Below are 25,306 nucleotides of genomic sequence, written 5' to 3' on the forward strand. Positions count from 1 at the left end.
AGTATAAATATAAATAGTACTCCCTGTGGCACAGAACAACCTCTGAGGCTCCCTGCGTGTTCAATACCTGTGAAACTCACCAACAGGTCTCATGACATGAGACGGTGCATAAAATATGGGGGTGTGGTGTGCAAGTACAGACAGACAGTGGGCAGCTCTTGTTTCCAAAACAGTGCAGGAAGTGGATGCCAAAGAGGAGGATATTCAAGGTCAGGTTACAGACTGAGCACCTGGAACTTCAAAGCCGATCATCTAGTTTGAACTTAATCCTCATATTCTTACAATGACATCACCCAGTGACCAAGATTATCTGCTCCCCATTTAAAAGGCAGTAATGACAGCCCTTGTTTCCTGGCATTCAATGTACCTGCAAAGATTCAGGTGAAAAAGCTCAGTCTAGTGAGTACTACAGTTTCTGCAACACTGGTAAAACCACCACAGACTACACTAGAACAGAATTTGGACACATGGCTTTGCTGTGTTGGATAAGAAAAGCTGAGAAGTGGTTAAACATCCTACTCTGAGTGGGGTCTAAATGTGCCTGTTCCACTCTGCTCCCTGCCAGGCTGAAGGACAGCATTTGTTCCAGTTAGCAGTTGTGCTACCAGAACGGGTAACAAAAGTTTATGCTTTGAAGTGCTGAGAAGCCTCCTGCTTCAGAATTAAGTCTGGTTCCATGGCAACAAACAGACAAGGGTCCACAAAAGCATCAGCACCTCAAACATGACTGATGACTGGAGTTCTGCTGCACAGTACTTTAACCTAAGAATAAAAATCAACAAAGGCTTCAGTCAACTTAGGTCTAAACAAACTGATTTTCTTAAGCTTTGCAAATAAGGCAGCCTTTCAAAGAATGTTTTCTGCCAATTCTTGATGTATTTTATTAGCCTACTTATCTCATGCAAGAGAAAAATTGCATGAGGAAAGAGATACTAGCTGAAGCCATGTGCAAAACAGGTTATTTACAGCCAACTCTGCTTGATGTCTAAAATGTCTTTCTAGAACAATTTATTTTAAATATATCAAACTTCAGATGATAAAAATAAGAAACATTATGAGCGCCTTACATAACTTTAAAAAAAGAACCCACTAGCAAACAGCTCAACTCCCCAAAGTAGCTTAGTCCTCTTCCTTATTCCCCACTTCCCTGGGGTATCTGCATTTAATTCATACAAAGGCCACAATTAGAAACTGCTTTGGGTAGTCAATGCCATCATTTCAACAAATGGGTGACACAATGTCAGATGTTTTTATTCCACACAAAAATTAAGGGAAAAGGTATTAAAAAAGCAGTAACTGAGATTTGGAAAAACCAGAGTAGTCATACCAAGTGTTTGTAAAGTATTTGTATTTTAAGCTTCATACCCTTAGAATAATCAATAAAATATTCCATCACTACTAAACTACTTATGAATTTTCAGATGTCAAAGTCCTTTAATACAGGTATGGATTCTACCTATATTTATCTATTTATGTGACACAAGATTAAAGACCTTGGCCAAAATCACAAGATATCACAAAAGATATCACTGGAGAAGCCACTGTTCAGAAGAAAAAAGACCTTGTTCAGAAATCCTTTTACTGTAACATAGAAGGAATGTTCCAAGATTTAAGATGCTTCCATACACCATGAACATAACAGAGTAGGATGCAGAGCCTTAGACCGCAGCAATATTTGCCTATTTACTCAAACCAGAAAATATATGTTAATACTGATCTCAAAACACCAAGGTATTATATTTTGCAAAGTACAACATCAAAGAGGACCTTTCTCCTAAGATCTTCCATAATCCATTAAAATATATTTTATGGAAACATTACCTGGCAAAGAAGTTTGTAAAAGGTCCCAGTATTTTCCGTTTACTGTCCACGTCTGTCCCATGACAATACTGCTGCTGGTTCTGGTCAGTGCTGTCTCTAGAGGAATTCAGGGTAACATCTGAAAAGTGCGCCTCATCAGTCTCCAGATTGACAATTGCACTTGAACTGCTTGTGACCACAAAGTCCAAAATGTCTTCATTGCTAACTGATAGAGTTGTTGACAGTTCCGTGCTAAGACTAGACACACTACAAACAGAGATGTCATCGCTTCGATTGAGCGTTTTTGAGGTTGGGCTGTAGAGTTTGACCGTGTCATAGCCAGTCCTGGGGAAGGTGGAGGATTTGCGCACGGCGTGCTCGTGCTCGGCAGCCGGCGCATGCGGAGGCACGTACGGCGGCAGCGTGCACGCGCTCTGGAAAGCCCTGTCAGGCACCAGCTCGGGTTCTGACTGCTTTCTCTTCACATTCAACACACTGCAGTGAACAGGCTCTGGATTTCCTATTTCTAGAGTTGGAATACCAGAATCCACTGATTTAAGGCTATGACAATCTTCTAAAGCACTGGAGAGGAGGCCAGGTCCATACTCGGGCAATGAGAGATCTCTCGGGGTCCCAGAGTTCAAGTTTTGAAGGCCCTGGATACCGCTGCCCACTCTTGCATCCACAATTCCCACGAAGGTCAAACCATTTAAAGAGTTGGATATATTTGCATCAGTTGTCTTGGCCCAGCTAGTAACTGGTTAAAAAGAAAGAAAAGATTAGGAGTTTGCAGGAAGGTTGTGGATTGTTCTCGACTGTTTGTTTTGTAGGATTGGTTTTTTTTCATGGTTGTTTTCTTGGTTTGTTTTTTTAATGCACTCAGTCCTGTCCTAATTTAGGCTTTTAATTAAAAATTATTTGTCTTCTCTTGCACATGATTATTATCCCTTCCCCCCAGCATGAACAACCAGGACAATGGCAACTTAAATTAGGTAAACGTGAAGCATGAAAAGCTTTTCATAAGCAGTTTGTGTGCTCATGTTTGCTCCTTACACATCTCCTGGGAGTGAAATTACATACTATAAAACCTGCAGTATTTTAATGTTCCCTGTCAATACTGAGGCAAATATATGAGATTTATTTTTATACAGTCCTAAATTCATATTTGCTGATGTCAGAGAGCTACAAAACTTGTTTCCATACACTTAGACCAGATTCATAATTGTTCATTTAAACAGAATTTCTCAGCATTCTTTTGGAAACTATAAAACTGATAATAAAATTGTCACAGAAGAGAATGCATAATGTATTACTGTTGCATTAAGGAAGAGATGCAAACTCTGAACAGCTATAAAACTATCCACAGAGTCAATGTTTTGACAGTATGCACAATGCACTTCATCAGTGAACATTTGGTAGCAATAACATTTGCAAATACACTGAATTTACTGCGCTCAGGGACTCTGATCCTCCATCCATGCTGTCTCCCCAGGGGCTGCCAGCAGGTCAGTTAATCCAGTCAGTGCCCCAATTCCAGTCTGAATCTGAATGACCTGCAAAGCAAGGGCTGTGAAAAAGTAGCTACAGGTTGGAGGCACCGAACTTAACGGCAACTTTTATACACCTGGGACACCAAAAGGAATACTGCCCTGGCTTCCAGAACTGCTACTGACCCTTTAAACACTATATGAGCTATATAACACTATATATTACACAGATCTTTTTCCATATGAGTAGTAAATTGTCTACAGCTCTTCTGAAGTTTGCAATGCAATTACTCTGCAGCAGTTGGCAGAACAAATATGCACATATTGCTTCAATTTCTTCTGTCTGAAACACTCTGGGATAAGTGTGAATGAGTGAAGAACACTCATTCCATCTTGCAAACAGACTGCTTTCTAGACAGATTTTTCTTCAGCTCCTGAAGCCTGGTCTCCTATTCTCTCTCGAGTAGAGCACTCAATTAAAGGTCCTGGTTGTTCTCTAGAAGGTCCTCCCCACATTCTATTTTTAAAAAACAAATACACATGTACCCAAAAGAAAACCCAAACTTCTCAATCTCAAATGTCAGGGAAAACTGCTATCTCACAACAGTTCTAACCCCCTGGTTAATGTCACCTGAGCCCTGCCAAACACCAGGGTTTGACACACAGTCCATCCTTGGATCTGAGGACATCAATACAGTTTGGCATTGTGATACCAACAGGCAGTGAGTGTGAGAAAACTCATTTCAAACATATCACACTGGTCCAAACAGAATTTTTTTTCCGTAAGTTTTCAGTCATGTGGAAAGTTCAGGAATCCACCTGTACTTCGTATGCTACACTAAATCTTTAACTTACTACCCAAACAATATTTGCTAGCAGTTCAATCCACTTCTAAGTACAGGCAAAAGTCGAGGACAGACAACCCTGGATATTTCATCTTTTAGACTTCTTCAGAACTTTTTAACAGCCAACTATATGCTACCCATCCAAATCAATCATAGCATCAATTGCCTAATCCTCTGCCTAAGCAAGGTTTCAAGTGTATTGTTTTGACTAAAAAGCTTGTGAAGATGTGTGAAGTCTTTCTCAAAGAGTTGCTATAGCAACTTTTTCATATTACCATGGTTTGAAAAGTTTACATCCCCTGCAATTAAAGTGTGTTTTGAAATAGCTGGCATACCAACTGTGTACATTCTAAATTCTTTATTCACTAAATTAAAGTTGCAAGGGCCAGCAAAAAACAAACCCTAAACAGCAATTTTTGAATGCAGGCAGCAAACTATACTCCAGGAGTCAACAGTGATAGTTCAAGTGTACAAATAGGACAGAACATGGAGCATCAGATATAATTACTGTTGTATATACTGGAATCTCCTGTTCTCAGACCTTCTTACTTGAATTCACTTGTTTTTCTAACATAACTCTGACTTTGTTCTTCTCCTTGCGCTCACCTTTATTCCTTCATATACTTCACATTGCTCTTCAAACCCACAGCCCACCCCAGCCCCTTTTGTTACTCTAAAGCATATACACATACACACTTCAGAACAGGGTAACCAAGAGGTTTGACTTAAAAGAATTCAAACTTTTGAATGAATCTAGAAAGTGCAGTCCAGGAAACAAAACACAAATGTAATCTGTCAGGAACAGCTTTGATGATGTTTGGGTAAACAGTACAAGCATGTTCCCATAATGAATTCCTCCCATGACTGCCTTTACTTCTGCTCAATGATTTTCCCAAGCAGCAGCCAGTCCTTAGCTTAATTGCACTGCTCTTCTCAACCAAGCTTACAAATGGTAAGCATTCAAGTGACCTTGGCAGAGGCAGTAACTACAGCAGCTCAAGAGGCCAAATACTGTAAACAAAAGAATTACAAAGAAAAAAAGTGAAAATAGCTTCTGTACTCAGTGTGGAATTTTATTTTAACTTGACTTGGTATTTTTTCAAGCGATAAATTTAACAGGAAGAGTTCCTTTAAACGGGCAAGCAAGAAATGCAGAAGCATACAACACTACAGCTTGCTGGAGCAAATTATGCAATAACAAGTTACAAAGGTTTTACACAGTTCAGCAAAACTGTGGGAGGCTTTGAAGTGTACCCATCAAGGGCTTTAAATGAAAACTTGAGATGCAGTCAGCTCTCAAGAACACACAGGAGAACTCCTTGATTCATTTTGAGTTAAGCTGTTGTAGGATTGTTTTTAAGGATGGAGTGATATTTATACTCTGTTTTAGCTGCCTCATTGGTAAGTGCAAAATCTGACAATTTATGTCAAATATTCTGTCGTGTACTCCCAATGCTAACTTCTTTCCATAAAGCATTTATTAACATAACAATGTTGAAACATTATCATCTGAGTACCATAAACTACTGAGAAATAGTATGCAATTTTGTCTGCACAAGATTCATAATCCCCATTGTTTATTTAAATATATTAGATTGAAATAAAATCAATATTTGTAAAGTCTTAACATCCTATGTCTTATAGAGAACATGATCTCATAAGAGGGAACATCCCACAGGAAATAACAAGGAAAAGGGAGTTAGGAAAATAAGCCAAGGTCACAAGTGGCAATGAGAGAGCAGGTAGATGCTATTTACTCATTAACACTTCCAACTTAAGTGCTAAGGAGCACATGATAAAGACAGTTTTGTAGCCAGGTTCAAAATTAACATCAGGACACAACTATTCACACAAAGGGCAGCTAACCTGTGCAACTCTTTGTCACAGAACACTGTGGATGCAAGAAATTTACATCTAAGCTTGGGAATACAAAATCACTGATGATTCCTAAGCAAAGAAAAACTCAGAAAGGCTCTAAACTGCAAGTATCAGAACTTCAAGAAAACATCAGCACACATTAGTTCTGCTTTCAGACCCTCCCCTAGGTACATTTTTTTCTGACAGGTGGAGTTTCCATCTGTCTCAGTAGGGCTGTCTGTACGGCCTCACATTCCCCAGATTCTGATCACAGCATGCAAGAAGGCATGTTCTGACAATAACCAGAGGCTTTAAAACACATTTTGGCTTTGCATATCACTCAACCATACAGAGGGAACAAGTCATATTTGATTATAATTTCTAAGATCCACAATAAAATGGCTTTTTAAACCACTTTGATATAAAAGTTAAATATAACAGCAATGCCAAACCATTAGAGTAAAACAAAATCAGAAAGATGCAAATTCAAGGCCTGTTATTCCAAGTTTGCTAGGACTTATGATGCAGTCCAGGCAAGCAACAAGGGTAAGACAATAATTTGCAAAAAAAGGCTTTCTCTTTGCTTGCCTCGCAGGAATGAGAAGAGGAATGATTGCATACACAGCTCAGTTCTCAAAGAGTTAACATCACACATTACCTCTTCAACACTTACTTCTGCTAGGAGTTTTTCTCAAACTTTTAAGAACAAGGAATTTCTTCAATTACAAAGTTGCATTTTTTTTTCTTCTTAAAGATATTTTTTAAATTAATGGCTTATATTCTCCATACTTTTGATATTATTTTTGTTGCATGTATCAAGAAATATATTGCTGTTATTGAGTGACCTTGGTGCACAAGAGCATCAAACTCAGCTTTGTTTATTAAAGATTTCTTTGTTCCATTTGTGTGCATGTTCTAACAGTCACAGCATTGCCAGAAGTGAAGAACTCCTGAAACTAGAAAAAGTCTGCCCTTTAACTAAACATGGGATACAGCAATTAAGGTTACCTATGTAAGTACTGCCGAAATTTTGCTGGCAAAAAAGAAAATAACCTAGTGGGGATGTTTTTTGTTTTGTTTTAATTAAGATGACTATTATCTAACTCTCAGCGGTGACCTTTTAGAAGTGTGAGCTTTACAAAGCTGGCTTCTGAGCGGAGTGCTCGGAGAATAATCATAAGTAAGCCATTCACCGCTTTCCGACTGTTTTTGCTCCGTCAGGCAAGCAATACAAACAAGTTACAGTGCTCTGCTAAAGCTTCTGCTCCAGAAGCGCTTTACAGGGCTTTTACCCTCCCCACACCATTATTACTGAAAACTCTGTGAATCACATTAAATTTGCAGCAACGTCAAGAGAACTTCAGCTGCTGTGAGATGTAGTTTTGTTTGGTCTTTGGGAATTGCCTGGGAGACCTCGACTAGAAGAGAGGCAGCGAGATGAAAGTTGCTTCCTTCTCACGGGCTGAACCCGACTCGCTGTGCGAAGGCTCCGAGCTAGCGGCCTTGGCTTACAAAACAACCCAAAGAAACTGAAACAACCGAAAGAAAAAAAAAAAGCCACAACCAAAGCCTTGAGGAAGCAGCGTTTCACTCTTCTCTGCGGTCTTCAACCCACTCGGTGAACACTCCGAGGGTTCAGCCCACCTGCTCCTCTCAACTTTTTTACGTGGCCACGGCCGGGTAAGTCAGCCCGGCAGCCAGCGCGGCCCCTCGGTGCTGAGGCTGCTCCCTCCCGCCCGCCCCGCTCGGCCCCGGGCTCTGCCCCTCACACCAACAGGTACCGCCAGCACCCCCAGCACGGCGGGGCTGCGCCGCCGCCCGAGCAGGAACAGCCCCGAGGAGCCCGGACGCCTCACCGGGGTAGCGCTGCCCTCCGTCGCTCTCGTCACGCTGGGCCATGCCCGACGCGCCCCACAGCCGCTGCTGCGGGACTAGGAGGCGGCCGGCGGCTGCGGCGGGCACTCCATGTCGCTGCTCTCCGGTCCCCGCGGAGCAGCGCCGGGCTCAGCGCGGCTGAGGCGGAGCAGCCGCCCCTCGCCGGCCACCCCCTCGGCGTGGCGCGGGGCCTCCCATGGCGGCGGCGGCGGCGCACACCTGGCTGCGGGACAGGTGCCGGGCTCCTCCGGCGATGCTCCAACCCCCGCAGCCCGGACTCCTCCCGCCCCGCCTCCGCTCCCCCTGCCCGGCGCGCCGGGGAAGCCCCGCCCTCCGGGAAAGGGAACGCCTGCGCGCAGGGGGGCGAGGGGCGGCCGCCGCCGAGCGCCATTTTGAATCGCCTCAGCGCCTGTGGCGGGCTGCGTTGCGGTGCTCGCTTGGCTCAGCCGCGGGGGCGCCCCGGGAGCGGGGCTGTGGCTCGGGCACTGGTTCCGAGGAGCCCCCGGAGCGGAGGGAAACGGGGTTGTGGCTGAGAGCGCTCGTTTCAAGGAGCCCCGGGCTCGGCGGGAGCCACTTTGTGGCCGCCGGGCGCTGCAGCCCGTCCCGCGTTACTGCCGGGGCCGGCGGGCGGCCCTGGCCGTGCCTGGGGGGAGCAGGTGGGTGGGCGGGCTGCGCTCGTGTTGGGGAAAACCAGAATTCAGTGGGTGTGGAAGTGTGGGCTGCGGAACGTGTGGAGGTATCGTGTCCAGGTGTGTCCCTAGCTCTGTGGAACTCTGGTATTATGTTCTGTAATGCCAAAAGCGGAAGCTCTAGGGTGGTAATTGCGATTTGTATTTTTATCTTTCCATTCTCTTCACCTTCCTCTCAAAGTGCGCCCTTTTGGGGGTGGAGCTGTGCACACCCTGCTCTACCCCCACACTGATTTCCGAGCAGTCAACACCTGACAGTAGCAGAGCTGTCGTGTTTCCTTATCAGCTGCGAAACTCGGCGCTGTTTTGTTTTCTGTTAAGGCTGCATGTTTTGCACCTAGAGTCGGTGATCATGTCTCTAGAACGGTGGTAAGATAAAGCTGCCCCCATCTGAACCGAGGATTTAAGCACTCCCGTCACCTCACGCCTCTCATGTCTACACTGAAGCTGGAAGTGTGAGGGCAGCAGACACAAATATCTGAACTTGTGTTGGGGCAGCTGGTTCACTATGAAGTGATGCAAACCCATGATTATTCAAGCTTTGATATGGGCAAGTTACACTTGAATGAATCGTGAGAGGCTGAGGTAAACCTGTACCGAAGTACTTGCCACCATGACCCTGTTGACACCAATTCCATACTATGAAGATAAGAATTGGATTGTCCTGAAAGTGCTCTGAAAATCTACCATCAACCAAAAATTATACCTCTGCAGATAGTTTGTTTCTGTGACGGCAGTTCTTAGTCGGCTGTATTTCTAAGATGGGTATCAACATAAAATGATTTAAGATTGGCACTAATTTTTCCATATATTCTTTTGAAAATGACTACCATCTCTGTAAGAGAGCTTCCATATTAAATGTAAATAAATAAAGGTAAATAAAAGCAAACCAATTTTGAGGCACTATAAACTTGTTTATATGCAAAAGATTTTTGGAGCTTATACTCTCACTAATTCCTTTTATTAAATTTTTTCTTCTGTTTTTGAGAGCATGAATCAATTCTTCTGTTGGAGCAACCAGAAGAGAGTATTGTCATCATGATGTGTCACTGTACCTAGGTTAGTTGTTTGGTTCCCAGGGTAAATAAAATAATGGAAACAGTCAGGACCTCCCTACTTCTGCAGAGTGCCTGCACAGGAAATAATGATGCTCCCAGCTTAATATAATTTAGGCTGAAGAAACAATTAGAAAAACCTGCTGCAGAATCTTTCAGTGGTAAGCAGAGCATATGGGAAGTCACAGAAAATTGCAGCCTGGTCAATATAAAAGAACCACCCCTGTATTGTACATGAATGGCTGTGTAACTCATAGGAAAGGGGAAGTAGCATTTCTGGTTGTCATGAGCTGTTACCAAAAGGTGTTTTGTATTAGCAGTTAGTATCAGTCCTTTCATGCCCCCCTCCGTCCCAGATAAGGTAAATTTCTGTCTGCAAATGTTGTGTATTATTACTTCTCTGTTTGGGGAAAAGCTGAAGGGCTCACACTGTGACTAAGTACAATGTCACACCAGTAGCTGTGATGAAGTGTGGCATGTGCTAATTACTGAAAGGAAACAGAACAGGTACTGCTAGGTACAGGAAGTACAAAAGCATAACTCAGCATAAAGGGGACCTTTAGCACCTTTATTTTGCAGCAGCTGTGCAAAATTTAAGTCCACATAGAAAGGCACACAGAAATCAATTCTTCCTGTTTAAACACGTGGGTTGTAAGTAAATCCTCAGAATGTGATAAGAAGTTAATTGTGGCACATAAAATCAGTGTGGTTATTATCAGTCTATTGCCACTGATTCAGGGTCAAGTAAACCTACAGCACACTTAATTTTATTAAAATTCTTGGAATAAAATCATGTTCTGTTTAACATGCAGCTGTTGTGTAGACATGAAATGTTACATAGAGCAGCCTCACACTGGCAGTTGATGTTCAGCTGGTGGGCAAAAAAACTTCTACATGTCTATTAATAGCCTGGTGCTAGTGAATTTAATTTTTTTAAAAACATTCTGTTCAAAAGCTCTGTCATACAGGCTCATATTAATGCCAGTAGAGTTTGATATCCCAGGTTTATGGTTATTCTGCAAGAAAGCATGAAGAGTTTTTGCTCTCTTCTGTCTTGGTGATTTCTCTAAAATATACAACATATGATAAAAGTACACCAAATACCAGTCCTTCCTCTGTTTCATTAGAGCCATGGAACAGAAATGCAATTTTCTGTCATGCTTCTGATGCCTGTAGATATGAGAAAGCATTCTCTACTTAGGCTTTCAGTTCTGTTTTGAAGCTTCAGCAATTTTGTAATTTATACAACTTCAAATTTATTTTTTAAGAGCTAGATGAGAACATCTAGATTGAATTTTAATTCATCACAAGCCAAGTGTGATGCCAGCAGCTTTCAGAGCTTCATTTGAATCCACTGTGCAGCTCTTCAAAGTCAGTAATTCTCTGTCATAAGCTAGAGGACAATTTAATTTTTTTCTTTATTGTAAAGGAAAGAGTAGCATGTTGTGAAGGTACAGCAGTTGTGCATCACTGTGAGCTGACCAACAGCTCCTGCCTCCACTTGCCATCTCTGTGATTTAAGGCAGTTCTGGCTCACCCAGGCCTGAGTGCAAGGGTTCCAAGTGTGGCAGTGCTGGACACTCCCAGCTGTCATCCATCAGAGACAGAGAAGCTCTCTCTGAAAAGCGAATGTTAGCAATACAGGAGACATTGCTCCTTTTCCTCCTTGCTTTACAGAATTACTGTAGGCACAGTGAAATAATCCATTCATGTTATATGGCACAAGAAAAGGGAACCGTGAATATATTCAGGTTTCTACTGACTTGTAGCAATAAAAAGGGTAATAATTCTGTGAAAAATTCAATACCTTGGAAGCAAATGGTGATGCTTTTGAGGAATGAATATTATGCTCTTCTACTTCAGATTCATCAGAAATTAATTTTGTTCACACAAAACTATTTTTGCCTGTCTGTATTTGATAGCAGTCCATTTTCAGCATGACCACCATGTGCACTGGCATTCCTACTAGAGGTGGACTGTCTGTACACCAGGCCATTTTCATAGGTTAGGGGTGAATCAGGAACAGCTGGAGAACATGGTATTTGATTATCCCAAAAGGATGCCTCTTCCTATAGGAACTTCGACCTGATAAAGGATGAGGAAGCTTGGTCTATAGCTACCATCACTTCTGTTACCACTGGGTAAGAACAGACTGAGGTGGTTTCCCTCCATGAGACAGCAAGAAAGTGAAGAGCAGGAAAGACAGGGTAAAGTGTGTGAGACTTTCCAGCATGTTTGAACTGATATTACTGAGACACGATGCGTGACAGGATTGTTCCTATCGCTGTCTACAAGCTGTTTGGGAAAGACAACATGAGTAATAAGGTGTGAAGGAGTAAAACTGTATCAACTAAAAACATTACTCCTTGCATAATATCTCAGAATTGCAGACTCCTGAGTGCCCATAAATAATCACTCACAAAGCCTCCACAGTACCTCTGTTACAGATCTTCACTCATCACTAAATCATGCCAGAGAAGGAAACATGGTTGCTATTATGCACAGCTGCATAATGAAAAGCTGGAGTTCTATAACAGATTTATTCTCTTATGCAAGCACTATTTAAATTACATTTCCAAAAGAAAACAGATCTATTCTGGAGCAGTTGCCAACATGGCAACATCTACTGGAACTCACTACAAAGTAAAAATGAAGTACTGGACTAAAAATCAATTGTTGTCTAGACCTAGTAGGGATGAAGGAAACTAAGTAACATTCAGTTTGGGCAGGTAACAGATTATTATGCCTCCATGGAACTGAGAACATGCAGTGATTCAAGGAATTTAATATTTTTGTACTGAATACAATAACAGGAAAAATGGTAGAAAAATATTTAAAACCCATGAGTGACACCTTAGACTCCCTGAAGAAGACTTTGTTGTCAAATAGATGAAGGTTCCAGAGGCAAATGATTGAGGGCTAGAACTCCATTGCAAAGTGAGGACCATTAGAAGCCAAATAGCAATGAAAAAATTAGAAGTTATGAAATGTAAGAAAAAAAGTAAAAAGGCAAAATCCTACTAAAAGGGCATTGGAAACATAAAGGATGTCTTTAATATTTATTATTGCACAACTAAAGTAACTGCAAAAAATTAAAAATTCAACACCAGTTTCTGTCCTGTCTCTGTAAGGGATCAGGCTGGCCCATCATAGCAGGTAGAGATTAATGAGACAAATTATTCTACAACACACAAGTTGTACTTTTTTTAACATAAATTGGGGATGAATGAAGGAAAAAACTACACAAGTTTGTGTAGACACAAGTTTGTGGGTCATTGCACAATTTCTGACACATTTGTCCAATATGTACCTAAAAATCTCTAGCAGTGGAAGTGGCATCCCTTTTTTTAGGTGGTGCTTATGTATTTGCTTTCAGTACTGCTACTGTACTGTACTGTTCTTTGCTTGAGCATTTCCATGGCTACCAACAGGAAAGCAGAGATTAATCTGAAAATGTATTCTTCTATACTTTTTAACAGTATTTTTAGTGCTTAGAAGGAAAAATGGTTTTAGAAGAAATTTAAGAATTTGAGTGTTCTCAGTTTTATGAGACAAGGAGAGTTGCTGCTTCTCCTGTGTCTCTGTTTGCTTGCAGTGAGTAAAATAAGGCCTGTGCAGAAATGATTGCAGTTAACCCTTCATCAGCAAATCCCAAAATTTTGATGTGACAAGCAGTTGTAGCACTTTAAATGACTGTCACAGCTGTTAACAGAGGGACACAGAGACTTTGCACTGCTTTTGCAACCCCTGGCTCTTGGATTAGCTGCAAATGCAGCAATGACAGACACTGTTCTTCCAGAATCATTTGCCCTACAAAAAGGCTGTCAGGCAGAAGGCAGTGCCCATGGCAGCCTCTCAGCTCAGCCTCAGTCCTCATTGTTTACAGGTGAAGTTGTTTTACACGGATGAAGTAGGACAGGGACACCAGTGTTTTGTCACTCAGTGGCTTTTTCTCAGCAGCATGTTGGCCCACTGTCAGCTCTGGCAGCTGTTTTTTCCTGTTCATCCCATTATCATCCCATTGGAGCAGAGGTAGACCATAAAATTTATAAGCATTTGCATGTAATACTACAATTTGAGAGGAACTTGAACAATGGAACAGAAGTCTTACAGTAGGAATCTAAAATGTATCAGCAAAGACTCCTTTGTCCCAGACCTCTGGAGTCTTTTTGCTATTAGTTTCACAGGTAATAAAAGAAAATTATGTGACATGCTGTATGTGGAAGGTAATGACTAATTCATTGGGGATAATACTTAACTATGCTGGTCCTGGCAGGGAAAGAATGAGTTACTGTGAAGGAATCCTGGCTTTCCAGAAGGTTCACTGCCTTCCCATGTATTTTCACATCAGACACTCCCATGAAGGCACAGTGTGACATGCATTTACAGCCAGCCTGTCCTACCATTAACAGATGCACTTGCTCTAGGACTATACAGTGGCAGTTTTTGCATGACAGAAGCATTGTTTACACTGGAAACAAATTCTTTACAATATGTGTATTTAATATTAATTCAGATACAGGAATTGAAAAGCCTGACTGATGAAATGTAGTTCTTTTATCAAGTATCTTCTATAAATGCAATGATAATATACTACTTCTGCTGTATTTAAGAAATAATTGAAAAATAATTGAAAATAACATATGCCTTTTAAAGTTTCAATGACCAAGTTTGAACAAAAGTATTCACCCAAGGACCTTACAGAGGGACTTCCATTATTTCCCAGTGTGTGTTTCTGTGTTGTTTTCACTGAACTCTTAATTCAGCAGAACTCATTCTGCACACAATCCCAGGTTACCCTGCCTGCAGACTTACAGCACCAAAATGCACAAGGCTCCACCAAGTAGAATGTGACCTGTTGGGGCTTTTTTTCCTTTCTCTGAAAGGAGGTGCAGCCATGGAATTAGTGAGATACTGGTTACTTGATGGCTGAACACAAATTAAAAGCAGAAATAGAAATCTGCTGGGTTAGATCCCCGTATTACATTACCAGTTCTGTAACCGTTATGTGAGAGAGGGTCTGGGTTTGCTTGGGTTTGATTTTTTTTAAAAGGTCTCCTGTTTTCTAAACATGAATTACAGCAATGAAAAGGACTCCCAAATTAGGTATGTCATGCCATTTCTCCAGAATATTTAATGCTTAACTGCATGTTGTATCTATACTATACACATTAGCCGAAGAAAATGAAGACACACACACACACACCATCCAATTGTCCTTTTATATTTTTATTCGGTGTTAAGTAACTCCACAAGAAAACAAAATCAGTTACTCTGGTGTACGTGAAATCAGAACAATACAACCACTTGAAGCAAAAAGTAGAAACAAATTTCAGCCCAGGAATGGAAAACTGATACTTCAATGCTATGGATATGCAATGCGCTTCATCCCACAGTGCGGTTCAGCGTATGCCAACCTTTAATGCTCTCGTCGTTGTTATTGTTGTTGGTGTGTGTTTCTATCCATATAGAAAAACTAAAAACCACACTTCAACTCTCACTGAAAGCCTTAGAGCTTTAGCCATTAAACTATGAAAACGAGTAAAGACAATTTGTTATTGCCCAAGCTCAAGATAGGATTTTATTTTCCCCAAAGGTGCTGGGATCATTACATGCCACAGTGTAACTATGAGCAACACCTTTGTTACTTTTGAGCCCTTTCTTACCAAGGAAGAAGCTCTAGCCAGAATTAACTGAGCTGAAGTTTGTGTTTGAAATATGTCCACTTGGTCACTTCCTGTTCTCAAATGAATTCTATTCCATTCTTCACTGCAGTGATTTGAAGAATTTGTGTGTAAAGTTCTTTTTTCCTTTCATGTTACAGTTAACTAGTTTCAGTGCAGGTGCTAAACAACCTCTCAAGGAAGCTCCAGAAGAAAGTAAAATATATAAAATCTATTCAAAGTCTGCAAATAAATTAAGAAAAGAAACTGTAAAGTGTCAAAAGATTTGCTGTATGAATACAAACCCTAAAACATAGTCTAAGAGGAGGACCAAAAGAAAGTCCTTGGATAAGGGCAACCAAGCCAGTTTTAGTAAGGATCTCACCAAAAGCGTTGCACGAAGACCGGCATGGTTTCCCAACCATGTATTTCAATTCTTACACTGTCAATTGAATAAAGGCAACAAAACCCAGTTACTCAGAAAGCATTTCTAGCGCAGAACATATTTCAAAGGCAGTTCAGCTCACATTTCAAACAGCTATGTTTCTTGTGAGGTTTATTGCCTGTCAAAAATAATGGTGAAGTTTTTCAAGTCAGTATTGGACTTTCTGCACTTCCTGGTGTTATAGACATGCTGCGATCGTGTAGACTAGTTAGTTGTTGTCATTTTTTAAACTAGGAGTTGTTAAAAACTCAGAATGTTTAGTTTTGCAAATATTGCTCCTCCTGGTTTATACATTTTGCATAATGTGTTAAAAGCAGAAGGAGTTGATAGTCTTGTACAGATGCAACTTGACAATGTATTGACTTTCTAAGTTAACAAAAGAAAATTTAAAAGCAAGTCACATAAAGCAACAATCACTACTGCAATCACACACGTATGTTGTAAGTCATCACCTTCCCTACCCCCACCCACCACACACATAACTTGCCCCACACATTCTCTCAGAAACACAAAATGAACTACGAGATTTACTAAATTACAGCCACAACAGCAGCTAACTGCAGCAGCCACAGGATTTCTTTCAAGTGAAGCACTGACCCTTTGCATTTAAAACATTGAACACTGAGCATTTTAGAGAGTTTCAGTCATTCAGGCTCAAGTTCAGTTACAGGATGCTTTTGCAGGTTACATGAATGCCTTCATCTGCAACAAGACAACATTCTCATTACTCATTAACAAAATTCACAACAATCCACACGTCACCCCAGTGGTTTATTATTTTTGGTGTTACTTTTTGAACTTCTGCCCCACATTGGCAAATTGCTAAAAAGGACAAAAAAAAAAAGAAAAAAAGGAAAAAAATAAAACCCACATTGCCTCCATACCTACAAAAAAATCCTTGGCTTCTCCAGTTAGCAAAAATACAAACCATGGTATCCTCAGTGTTGGTTTGTGGGAGGGGGGAATCATAGGATAGAAAACACAGTTTCTGTAAGTCTCTAAAGCACAACCCTGTTGTTCCTACTTCAAAGTTATGAGATTTACTGAATGAAGACTGGACAAGTCATTCATGCTTTTCTCCTGCATTCAGAAAGGCACTGATAGATTACAGTGTTAAGTATTTATCTCCCAGTTCTTAAAGAACAAAGCCTAATGTGCAGAAAGCTGAAGTCTCTGAATAGCAGAAGTAGTTGTAGACACTGCGATGCTAAGAAGATCGTAATAGTGGTAGGGCTACAGTTACGAAAGAAAATAACTGCAATTAAGATGCAAAAAAGCAGTGGTACTACTAAGACAAGCACATGCACATCCATTCTTGATTTGACAACACAATCTAGTCTAGTTCAAATAGCCAAGAATTTAACAGTATTTTTTGGGAAAAAAAATCTTCAACAGGACAGCTGTGTCCTCATCTATAAAATAAGCAAGAAGAGAAAGATAAATACACATCTGAATCCATTAACTGAAGAGGAAACTCAAGTTGTTGTTTTAGAGCTACAGACCCTCAAGAAAGATAGTTTTCCATCTTATGTTACTTTTCAATCATCTGCTCTACTCTGCAGTTTTTACAGTTGAGTTCGAGAAAAAAGCTCCTCCTCACATGGATCAGCCCATTCGCTTCCACCTTCTGAAGCTGTGTCTTCAGAGCTGGAGCTATCACTGGAGTAGATCTTCTTCCTGAAGCCATTTGGTTTTGCCTCAGCATTTAAATCATCTGCACATCTTGCTTCATAAACAGAAGAAACCTAAGGATTTAAACTGACAGTGTTGATGGGGAACAATAAAGAACATGCTTGCTTTTCTCTGGGCTGGGAGGTTATATGGATTTTTAGTTGTCCAAGAGAGATGCCACGATTACAGGGCAAGTCCTCCTCATTCCTGACTTAGTCCACTATGTAGAAAGGACTGCAGAACAGCAGGGAAAAAAGGTGGTGCTTTTATTATTTTTTCCTATTCCTTAATTTTAGGATTTGCATAACACAGCAAGAGAATCAAAAGTGAACTCAGGATGTATCTTTATCACAGTTCATGTTAGAAAAATTACTGTAAAAGTTATCTCCAAAACTTGATAGTAAGTATTAAATAGTAGGAAAACACAGCACAGATCTGACTAAACTTCAAGCAAATGTATTTTAAATATATTTTCATCTGAATGAGTAAAGCCATAGCAAGCATGTCACAATGTTAAACTAAGCACTATCATCACTCTGAAGTTTAAAGTTATATCAATAAACACATGTATACATGAATTTTTTTCCCTAGAGAAAAAAACAGACTTTTTTTGCTTGTAATGAGGACAGTATTCAGCATATATTATCTTTATGTCTTTATTTGCCGGTCCTTTCTGCCCTCATAGTGCACTTCAGCTCACTCTACACTTACTGAAATTAGAAGTTGAAGGAAAAGAAGACTCATGTTTAACACTCATGACAAGCAAATGGCAAGCATTCCCAAAGGAAACTGGCTTTGCTTATCTACTGGAAGTACAGCTGTTTGTACAAAGGGTTGTACTCCCCAAAGTACAACACCCTGAGGAACTTTTAGAAAGATGCTCAAGATGCAGAGGAGGTTAAAAAACAAAGTAAGAGAAGAGAAGCTTTTGAAGGTTCTTGCAGGAATTTCATTTGAGGGTAGACTGAGAACTGTGATGAAAGGAAAGATGCAGTAACCCACCCTTATAAAATAAGAAAAAAACTTTCTCCCCCAAACCATTGAGAAACTTACCATATTAAAATCTAAATGATGTTCATCATCATTGGATACTTCCTTTACATCTGCAAGTTCTCCTACACCATTCTCTCCCTTGGCATTTGTATAGCACTCTTATATTGTTTTTGTGGGGGTGTTTCAGATGCAAAGGAAGAAAAAACAGAATTGAGGAACACTGTTATTTACATTTACCATAAATTTCAGCATCCAGAGATGTATTCTTGGAATTCACACTCTATGCCATGTAAACTCTGTGCTTGTGGGGGTTTTTATGGTCTGACACCCATAAAGAAATCACCATAATACCTCATGGAAACTTCATCAAATCCTACCTGAATAACTAATAGTAAAAGAAGAAGCTACTTAGTTAAGGGAAACACCTAAAATACCAAAGAACGAGTTTTTTTTATGATAAATGGTTCAGTACATTTTTCAATTCTGATATTGCATTGTGTTCCACATCACTCCTATTTCTATACCCATACTGTATAGACTGAAACAGTAGCCTGCTCCTCACTGAAACTCAAGAACCCCAATTGATGTGAATGGCTATGATTTCTACTTACCAGAGTAAACTTGTATATATAATATCAACATCTATCATGTAGATAGATACATATGGACCACATGCATCAACACCCACATATAAAAAGTACCCATACTGAAAACTGGATACAGAAAAAGGTTTGTGGAAGAGTAATGTCAGCTGTGAGGATCAAGTCCCGGGCTTGTTTAAAAACTGAGTCGCATAGAGCAAACCGTGGCTCTGCTGTCCCTGACAGACACGGCGCTGTCCCTGACAGACATGGTGTTGTCCCTGACAGACATGGTGTTGTCCTTGACAGACATGGTGTTGTCCTTGACAGACACGGTGTTGTCCTTGACAGACACGGTGTTGTCCCTGACAGACACGGCCCTGTCCCTGACACGGCCCTGTCCCTGACAGACACAGCGCTGTCCCTGACACACACGGTGTTGTCCCTGACAGACACGGTGCTGTCCCTGACAGACACGGTGTTGTCCCTGACACGGTGTTGTCCCTGACAGACACGGTGTTGTCCCTGACAGACACGGCCCTGTCCCTGACACGGTGTTGTCCCTGACAGACACGGCCCTGTCCCTGACACGGTGTTGTCCCTGACAGACACGGCCCTGTCCCTGACACGGTGTTGTCCCTGACAGACATGGCGCTGTCCCTGACAGACACGGCGCTGTCCCTGACACGGTGTTGTCCCTGACAGACACGGCGCTGTCCCTGACAGACACGGCCCTGTCCCTGACACGGTGTTGTCCCTGACAGACATGGCGCTGTCCCTGACACGGCGCTGTCCCTGACAGACACGGCGCTGTCCCTGACAGACATGGCGCTGTCCCTGGCTCTGCATCAGCAGCTCCTGGGCTCAGGCGCGCTGGCCGCCAGGGGGCAGCCCCGGCGCCGCGGCTTTGCGGGGGACCCCGATCCCCCTGTGGGAAGACTGACGGCAGCTCTGAGCGCCCAACTGCTCCTGCACTGGGCACACTTCTACAGCTGGGAGTGAAGTAAAAGTTAAGATGTTCTTGGAAGTCACCCAAACTGTCCTAAACACCAAAGTAAGGCTGTTCTGGAACCAAGAACACAGTTTTAGTTGGCTGCGCTTAAAGGTGTGCTTCAAAAATAATAACTGACTAATCTACTTTCAAACTACTAAGGAACCAGGGCTCAAATCAAAACTTTCTCACCCTGAGCCTGTACTAACAGAAAGCACCAGAGATCCTGTCAATGCAGGATACCAATTCAGAATGGTCTAGTTTAGCTTCTTGCTTTGGAGACAGAAAAGGTGAATTGGTATGTGGGCAAAAAAAGCTGTGGGGATTCTTGCCGGTCTACTGAAAACCAGGGCTGGAGTCAGTTGTCAGAAGCTAGGGATTCCTGGGAGTGCTGGAAGCACACCTGCTTCTGGTCACGAGGAGCCTGCCTACTAAGACTGGACTTGCTCTCTGTGCAAGACAGAAAAATTCCCAGTCTGTCAGTGTAAAAGGAGTGGGCAAGTGGCAAATCCATCTCCTTCCCAGCCTCAAAGAGATTCCACACATTCACTGAATAACTGGCACGTTATTTATGCACACCCATAAAAGATAATCATCGTGTTTTCACATTGTTATAGACTTATCTACCTAAGAAGTATTTTTCAGGATGAAACATTAAAAAAATGTAATAAAGTGTTTTCATAATCAGAGATTTCCTGTTTATTTAATTGCAGGCTTTGGAATTAAGTAAATATGTGTAAATGTTAAGATTATTTAAAAACCACTTTCTTTTAAAACCAATTTAGAATCATGCTAGAGATCTACTACAAGTGCAACTGAAGCATCCCAGTTCTCTCTCAGATGAGAGATTTTTTGTGGAAGCTTACTGGTGGGCGTTTTTAAAATACAGACAGTAAATCCAATTCATCTGCAGCAATTCTAATCCATAACAAGGAGCATTTCATTCTAATATGGGTGCAACAGAAGGTTAGTTCTAACAGGCAGAGGTGCTTACCTTCACACTGTGATGCAGGAAAAAGGGGAGAATAGAGCGCCTTTTCCCACCAGCATTGCTTTTCCTGGCTGCCACTCATTTTCTGCAGATTAGTATTCAATATAGGAAAGTGTTTAGAAAATAATCACATTTCATTTTGCCACAAATAATATACTTACATGTAGAGGAGGAAATTCTGGTATTACAATGAATTTTCCTAAGTCTTACAGCTCACACTGCTCAAGTTGTAACATTAATGGGTAATGATTGTCAAACTACAGTGGAACATCCATTCTCTGAACTCTTACAGCCAATATGAGCTCCATGCTGGGGCTCAGACTTTGCCCATGCAGAGTTACACAAATACAGAAAAAAATTTTAATTCCAGCCCTACACTTTATAATCTAGAGAGAGCTACCCAAGAGATAGAAGTACGGTGAAATGTTAGCCAACATGACAAACATTTCATTGTAACACAAGACAGAGAAGACAGAGGACAAAAATTGGCAAAATTTCATGTTTAAAGTTTGGGAGGATGAATTGGCAGAACCATTACTCAATGGAAAAACACAAAATTAGAGAATTATGTGTCAACATGAGGAAAAACAGGTTATGAGGATGATCAATGATTTGTCTTTATGGTAGAAGTAATCCATTCACTAAGACTGCCAAAATTCTCTCCCTTTCCCCATATTTTAATGCTAGTTTAATTTTACCAGAGGCCTTTCCTTATGACATTGATGGACATGGCTAAAATAGCAAGGGCTTGTCACAACACACATGCCCCCAGTTTCACTGCTGTCCCTCAGGTAACCCCATTAGCATTCAAAAGATTATGCCACCTTGTAACATCCTCTATAGATATTAGAATGATTCAAAAAACAACAGTGCAAATGCCTACAACAAACATTAACAAATGAGCTTCAACACTGACTTTCTAGCCAGCTTCCTCCTCAGTAAACTTGAGAATGTTTAAACATGCAAGATTAATAAGCATCCTTTTGTTCCTCCTTAACCTGCTGTAGAACTACACACCCATAGAACTTAAACTGACAAACACTCCCTCCTTAATAAAGAGAAGCCCCTCTCAAACCAAAGGAGTGACTCAAGAGTGCTGTATTTAGAGACACGTCCTAGATTCAACTTACTTGAACTTATCCATGCTGGTTTCCTGTCATAAGACCCAGGAACAGTCTTTTTGGAACCACCCTCCAAAAATTCAAACCCTTAATTCCAGAAAAAAAAATTCTTAGGAACTTAAACCATCAGTTGGTGTCTTTTTTTAACATTAAAAAAAAAAAAAAAAGCAGCAGCTCAAGGGTATAAGCAGGACATAGTAAGAAATATGTGCATTTACAAATACATTCAATCATGGAAGCCACACTCTGTGCTGATTATAGATAGAGGCATCTAAACTCCACAGGCACAATGTATTATTAACTTCAAAGTCTCTCCCCTGCTGCTGTCACACCTGCACATGGGATAAGCTGCATGAACCCCAGCAGGTACTGGCAAAGCCAGCATCAGTCTGGCAGGGCACAAGGAGCTGCAGCAGCTTTGCTTCCGAGGCTCAGGCAGCAGCAGAGCTCAGCCCCTGCTCTGGGATGGCTCCATGGCTGAACCAGCAGTGGCTGCTTCAGCCCCCCTGTGCTTCCATCACACCCTGACACCTGGAGAGCTGGGGCAGGTCACAGAGAGCTCCCAGCTCATTGCTGAATTTCTGTTTGGGAGGGGATAGAGGACACTTTTAATGTCCATTTCATACATTTGCAGAAGAAAAGTTTTTTCCTACAGTTGCTTAAGTGTTTCCTAGAAATGCAGTCTCACATTGTGAAATTTCCTGTGAATCAAAGAGACACTCCCAATCAGGAAATACAAAATACCTACTCCCAAATAGCACAAGTCTACCTTCCTTTGTTGGCAATCTTTCCTTTTGAAAACAGGATTTTCAATTTATGTCTCCTTCTCCTCCTCTTTCACACGTACTCCTATACACTTCCAGTGTTTTATGAAAAGTTTTACTAAGTTTTCCAACTAACCATCTAAATAGCTACTATTATTTAGAATGGTGATAATAAATATTATGACTGGAAGTCTCTCCTCTCTGAAACCATTCATATTCATTTTACTTTATTCTTAAGTTAAACTCATAGACAGCAAGGCAAAACCAGCTACAATACTGTTTGAATCCCAGTTTTGCTGCAGGTCAGAGAGAAAACTAATGGGTTTCCTTTCTGGTTTTAAAGCTAGGCATAGAGTAACTGAGAGTAACTTCTCCCAGACTATTAGATACTAATTTGAAAACACCATCACTGACCAGCTGTACTGCTTCAGAACACATGGCTGAAAAGGGTAACAAAAGGCTTGAAGAATGTGAACAGAATAAGCACTAAAGCCTCAGTATGGTCTGAATGAATATTATCAGAAGTGTTACAACTGACAGAAAAAAATCATATTAATCTGTAAGCAAATATTTCTTTGAACCTGCTCTGCAAGCCCTTACTATCAGGAAGAATACAACACATGAATAATTCAGAAGCCTAAGCAGCAATGAACCCATTGACTCCCATTCCAAAAGATGAGGCCCTAATTTTAGTTCATCAGCCACCCAGTGAAGATACACTTGGCTCAAGAAGCCAGTCACAAATGAACAAAGGGAGCTGAGTCTAGACTTTATATTCTTAAAACCTATTTGGCAGTAACCTCATTGCTGAATTTTACTGAAAATATATGTGGAAAGGACTCTATGAGATAATCTAGCCTCTACTCTTGCACAAAGCTGGAATCAACTACAATGTACGATTCTTACGTTCAGTCTCATCAAGGCAGAATTTCCACTTCTTCCCTAAAAAATAACTGAGCCTTACAGTATGCTCCTTGTCTGGTTACAATTCTTATTCCTCAATTTCCTTTAGTGTGATTTAAGGTAATCACATCCAGTTCCTTTGTGTTTACTGGAGCCTACAGAGAGCATAGCTTTTCCCTTATCTCCTCTATGGCTTCTGCAAAACTGCTGCCTCTGCTCAGAGTCTCCCTTATTTGAGAAGAAACACCCCCAGTTCCTTCACTCTGTTTTCCTAAGTAGTGACCTTTGTGTTTTCTCCTCAAGACATCCTTCCTCATACAAGGAGCCCAGTACTTCAGCAGAGCAACTCTGCTCTTACAGAAGGGTATTCCTGTTCAAGGATCTCCATGTTGCTGTCTTTTGCAGTATATCATTCCTGATATACACTCAACTATGATGTATTTGAAAATGCTTTTCTGTTTCACATCACTTCCTCACCTGTCACTCCTCCCACAGTGTTTGTAAAGAGGGTTATTATTTTCTGTAGAAATTTTAGTTGACCCAGCAGTATTGCATTTTATGTTTCAGATACTATTCAGATTTAAAAACTTTTTGATTCTAATCCCGTCTTCCAGTGTACCTGCAGAACTTCCCAGTTTGTTATTATCAGGGATTTTCATAAACATGCCACATACTAAAAAAAAAATCATCTCTGTTGTCCTCTAGTAAGCCATTGACTGTTATTTTGAGAGTGCAATCTTTCTCCTAAACTAATACTTGGAAACTTCCTGTTACTGACACATTTGGGCCATTTGCAGTTTAAAGTACAGTTTAGGCAATTTAAGAGGGTCATTGGTTCCATTTTCCCTGAGTTCCATTTTCCTCTTTAAAAACAAGATTTGCTTCTTTATATATTTTCTATCTTCCATGTGTTTTTAAACAAGTATTCTAGTAGGCTTTTCTGAAATTAGTTGCTGCTCTTTGTGATACTCAGGTTAATACTGCAGTGACTAACTGAAATATTGTAATATCTGTATTTTCATTAACAGTGACAATAGATGCACTAATCAATACTGTGGATATTACATTTTCATAGCTTTCCAAGCTTGCTAGTTCTGTTTATCAAATATCTTTCTGTCATCTTTCTGTTTCTGATTTACTTCTAGAACTTTCAGGTGTACCAAATCTTTTTTACTTGCTTTGTTTAAACCTTGGGGTTTTTCCCTCATGATTTTTAAACTACTATTGTGAACTCTTTTCTTATCTTTTTAAAGTCCTTTCATACAATCCCTTCAATATCTTTGCAAAATAATGTTCTCATAATTAGAAGGTTAGAGCTTAAGAGTCTTTGTAGGTGTTTTCATCACCTGCCATGATCAGCACTTACCAAGGACTATCTGGCCCAGTCCTGTCTTAGGTAACCCTCAAATTACTCACTGTTTACAGTCAGTCCTTTGCTTTGCATGTGGATGACTCTACATGCTCTTTCTCCACTTGATTTCCCTGATTTTAAGGCACACAGTAGATACCTCCAAATTTTGTCTCCCACCTACCACTACCTGGATTTATGACTGTTTACCTTCTACCCTGCTGACC

General features: G+C 40.9%; 2 protein-coding genes across 13 annotated transcripts in view; both read right to left on the reverse strand.

The window, feature by feature from the left end:
• TBC1D14 (TBC1 domain family member 14) overlaps positions 1 to 8,163 on the reverse strand; it is a 65,020-nt gene extending 56,857 nt beyond the window's left edge. The window contains exons 1-2 of the mRNA XM_071447493.1: positions 7,846 to 8,163; positions 1,822 to 2,557 (exon numbers count right to left, since the gene is read on the reverse strand). Of these exons, the coding sequence (XP_071303594.1) occupies positions 1,822 to 2,557; positions 7,846 to 7,888 (779 nt within the window). The 5' untranslated portion in view covers positions 7,889 to 8,163. The remainder of the gene's footprint in view (positions 1 to 1,821; positions 2,558 to 7,845) is intronic.
• A 6,653-nt stretch (positions 8,164 to 14,816) lies between these two features.
• Positions 14,817 to 25,306, reverse strand: part of KIAA0232 (KIAA0232 ortholog) — a 64,514-nt gene continuing 54,024 nt past the window's right edge. For 7 of the 12 annotated variants that reach the window (XM_071447191.1, XM_071447199.1, XM_071447197.1 and 4 more), the window contains 2 exons: positions 20,947 to 21,028; positions 17,319 to 18,538 (listed from right to left, as the gene is read on the reverse strand). In XM_071447191.1, the coding sequence (XP_071303292.1) occupies positions 18,141 to 18,538; positions 20,947 to 21,028 (480 nt within the window). In that variant the 3' untranslated portion in view covers positions 17,319 to 18,140. Of the gene's footprint in view, positions 16,539 to 16,982; positions 18,539 to 20,946; positions 21,029 to 25,306 lie in introns of those variants that run through there. The other 5 variants (XM_071447203.1, XM_071447194.1, XM_071447193.1 and 2 more) reach the window with 5 other exon arrangements.

This window comes from Agelaius tricolor, unplaced genomic scaffold (genome assembly GCF_023055355.1).
Source record: "Agelaius tricolor isolate 1412-34295 unplaced genomic scaffold, bAgeTri1.0.p SCAF_24, whole genome shotgun sequence".
In the NCBI taxonomy this organism is placed as follows: Eukaryota; Metazoa; Chordata; class Aves; order Passeriformes; family Icteridae; genus Agelaius; species Agelaius tricolor.